Raw genomic sequence first — 1,673 nt, forward strand, 5'->3', positions numbered from 1 at the left:
GGGGGGGAAGAGGTGGGGAGCTATGGCTGCAGTGCGAAGCTGAGTTTTTAAGCAATGGCACAAGGAACTGCTCTAAAGAAGTGCAGGGCAGTTCTGCCTGGCCATAATGCAGCAGCACGTTGTGCTTCCGTTTCCCACAGATGCCTGGGAAATCCTTCCTAGTAGTAGAGCTTGTGCCCGAAGGCATTTCAGTTCTGCAGTGGTTTCTCTCCATGGTGAACGAAATCCACCTCCTCTTTACTGCCCCTTCTGTGGTGGAAGATGAGGAAGATGAGATGGATAATGCCGTTGTTTGTTTGTTGTTTTTTTTTTGTTTTTTTTTTAACCTACTGAGTGAGCCTGAGAATGCTTTATGCAGGCTACCCCACCTAAAGACTGAGAGAACTACTGCCTTAACACCTCGAGTCCCTAGACTCCAAAGAATCCAAAAGAAAACTTTCAAATGCTTGTTAGGTTGACTTGGATTATGCATATCTGTGTTACCAGGGGGAATTAGAATAGAATGTCTCTGTTTGAAGGGACGTGCAAAGATCACAGAGTCTAAAATTAGGCTGTTTTATCACTTTTCAGAACTGAAACTAACCACTGGTGTTGTGTTTTCTTTCCAAAAGGCCCTGGAGTTGCTGGTTACCTTACTGCAGGGACGACGTCATCTGTAATGCCCAACATACCACCCCCGGTAGACAACGAAGTGGGAGATAGCAGCTAAGGACTAGAATCTCTCATCAAAGAGACACAAAGGCAGACTGGCCAGTGATGAGGAACTGTGTTTTCCTCCAAGATGTTGAAGTGAAATTACTGCCTTTCCAAGTGTTTAATGACAGTGTTATTCCTTTTTCTATGACTGTTTTTTAGGAAAAAGTTGTCGGTGACTCTATCACACTGCAACGTAAGAAAGCACTCTGTGGATCAGCTGAAATGGGTACACAAGAATTTTTTCTTGTTGTACGTAAGCACATTTTGTTCCTTTGTATTTGTTTACAAGACTGTGAATCAAACTTTCCTAGTTTTTATATTTTATGACATAGCATGACTGGAGTTGAGCTACAGTCTACAGGAATTGGGCTAAAATCACTTTGACCTCACCAACCCTCACTAAAAAGGCATCCCTTCTTTTCCCAGCCAGACACGATCACTCCCCACTGAACATGACTTCCAAAGGGTTTGTCCCTGTACTGGTTCACTGATGTCCTTAATCATTAACATTATTTCCCTGAGATCAAACAGCATTAGACATTCGTATGTATAACTGGCTTTACCAAACTGAAAAAGCTTCAGCAAAAAACTTCAAGTTGACATGTTATGTAAGAGATTAGTGTAATTGTGAAATGTTCTATACATTATCCAGTATATAAAAACTTTCTATATTTGAGTGTACATTATACAGATCATTCATATGTACATAAAATTTTAAAATAAAGGGAATTAAGAGCCTTGTTAATGAGATAAAAGTGGTGTTCTTATGTAGCAGTTCTTTGAGGGCATGGGAAAGTCAGGGTGGTCAGAGGCCTTACAGAGTGTGGCTAAACTGGGTTCCTGGCAATTCTTGCTTGGACAAATGTGAGGTTTTGACTCTCTGGAGCAGAACTCCTAAACCAGAACAGTGTAGGTTTTCATATTTGAAATGCACTTCAGCAACTGACTTGTGGACATTCTTAACTCCTGAGGAAATG

At 41.3% G+C, this 1,673-nt stretch overlaps 1 protein-coding gene across 2 annotated transcripts in view; it reads left to right on the forward strand.

The window, feature by feature from the left end:
- DNAJC13 (DnaJ heat shock protein family (Hsp40) member C13) overlaps nt 1–1,441 on the forward strand; it is a 52,649-nt gene extending 51,208 nt beyond the window's left edge. For both annotated transcript variants that reach the window (XM_019616558.2, XM_031553962.1), the window contains one exon: nt 612–1,441. In XM_019616558.2, the coding sequence (XP_019472103.1) occupies nt 612–709 (98 nt within the window). In that variant the 3' untranslated portion in view covers nt 710–1,441. The remainder of the gene's footprint in view (nt 1–611) is intronic.
- The last annotated feature ends 232 nt before the right edge of the window (nt 1,442–1,673 follow it).

The sequence above is a fragment of the Meleagris gallopavo genome, chromosome 6 (genome assembly GCF_000146605.3).
Source record: "Meleagris gallopavo isolate NT-WF06-2002-E0010 breed Aviagen turkey brand Nicholas breeding stock chromosome 6, Turkey_5.1, whole genome shotgun sequence".
Lineage (NCBI taxonomy): Eukaryota > Metazoa > Chordata > Aves > Galliformes > Phasianidae > Meleagris > Meleagris gallopavo.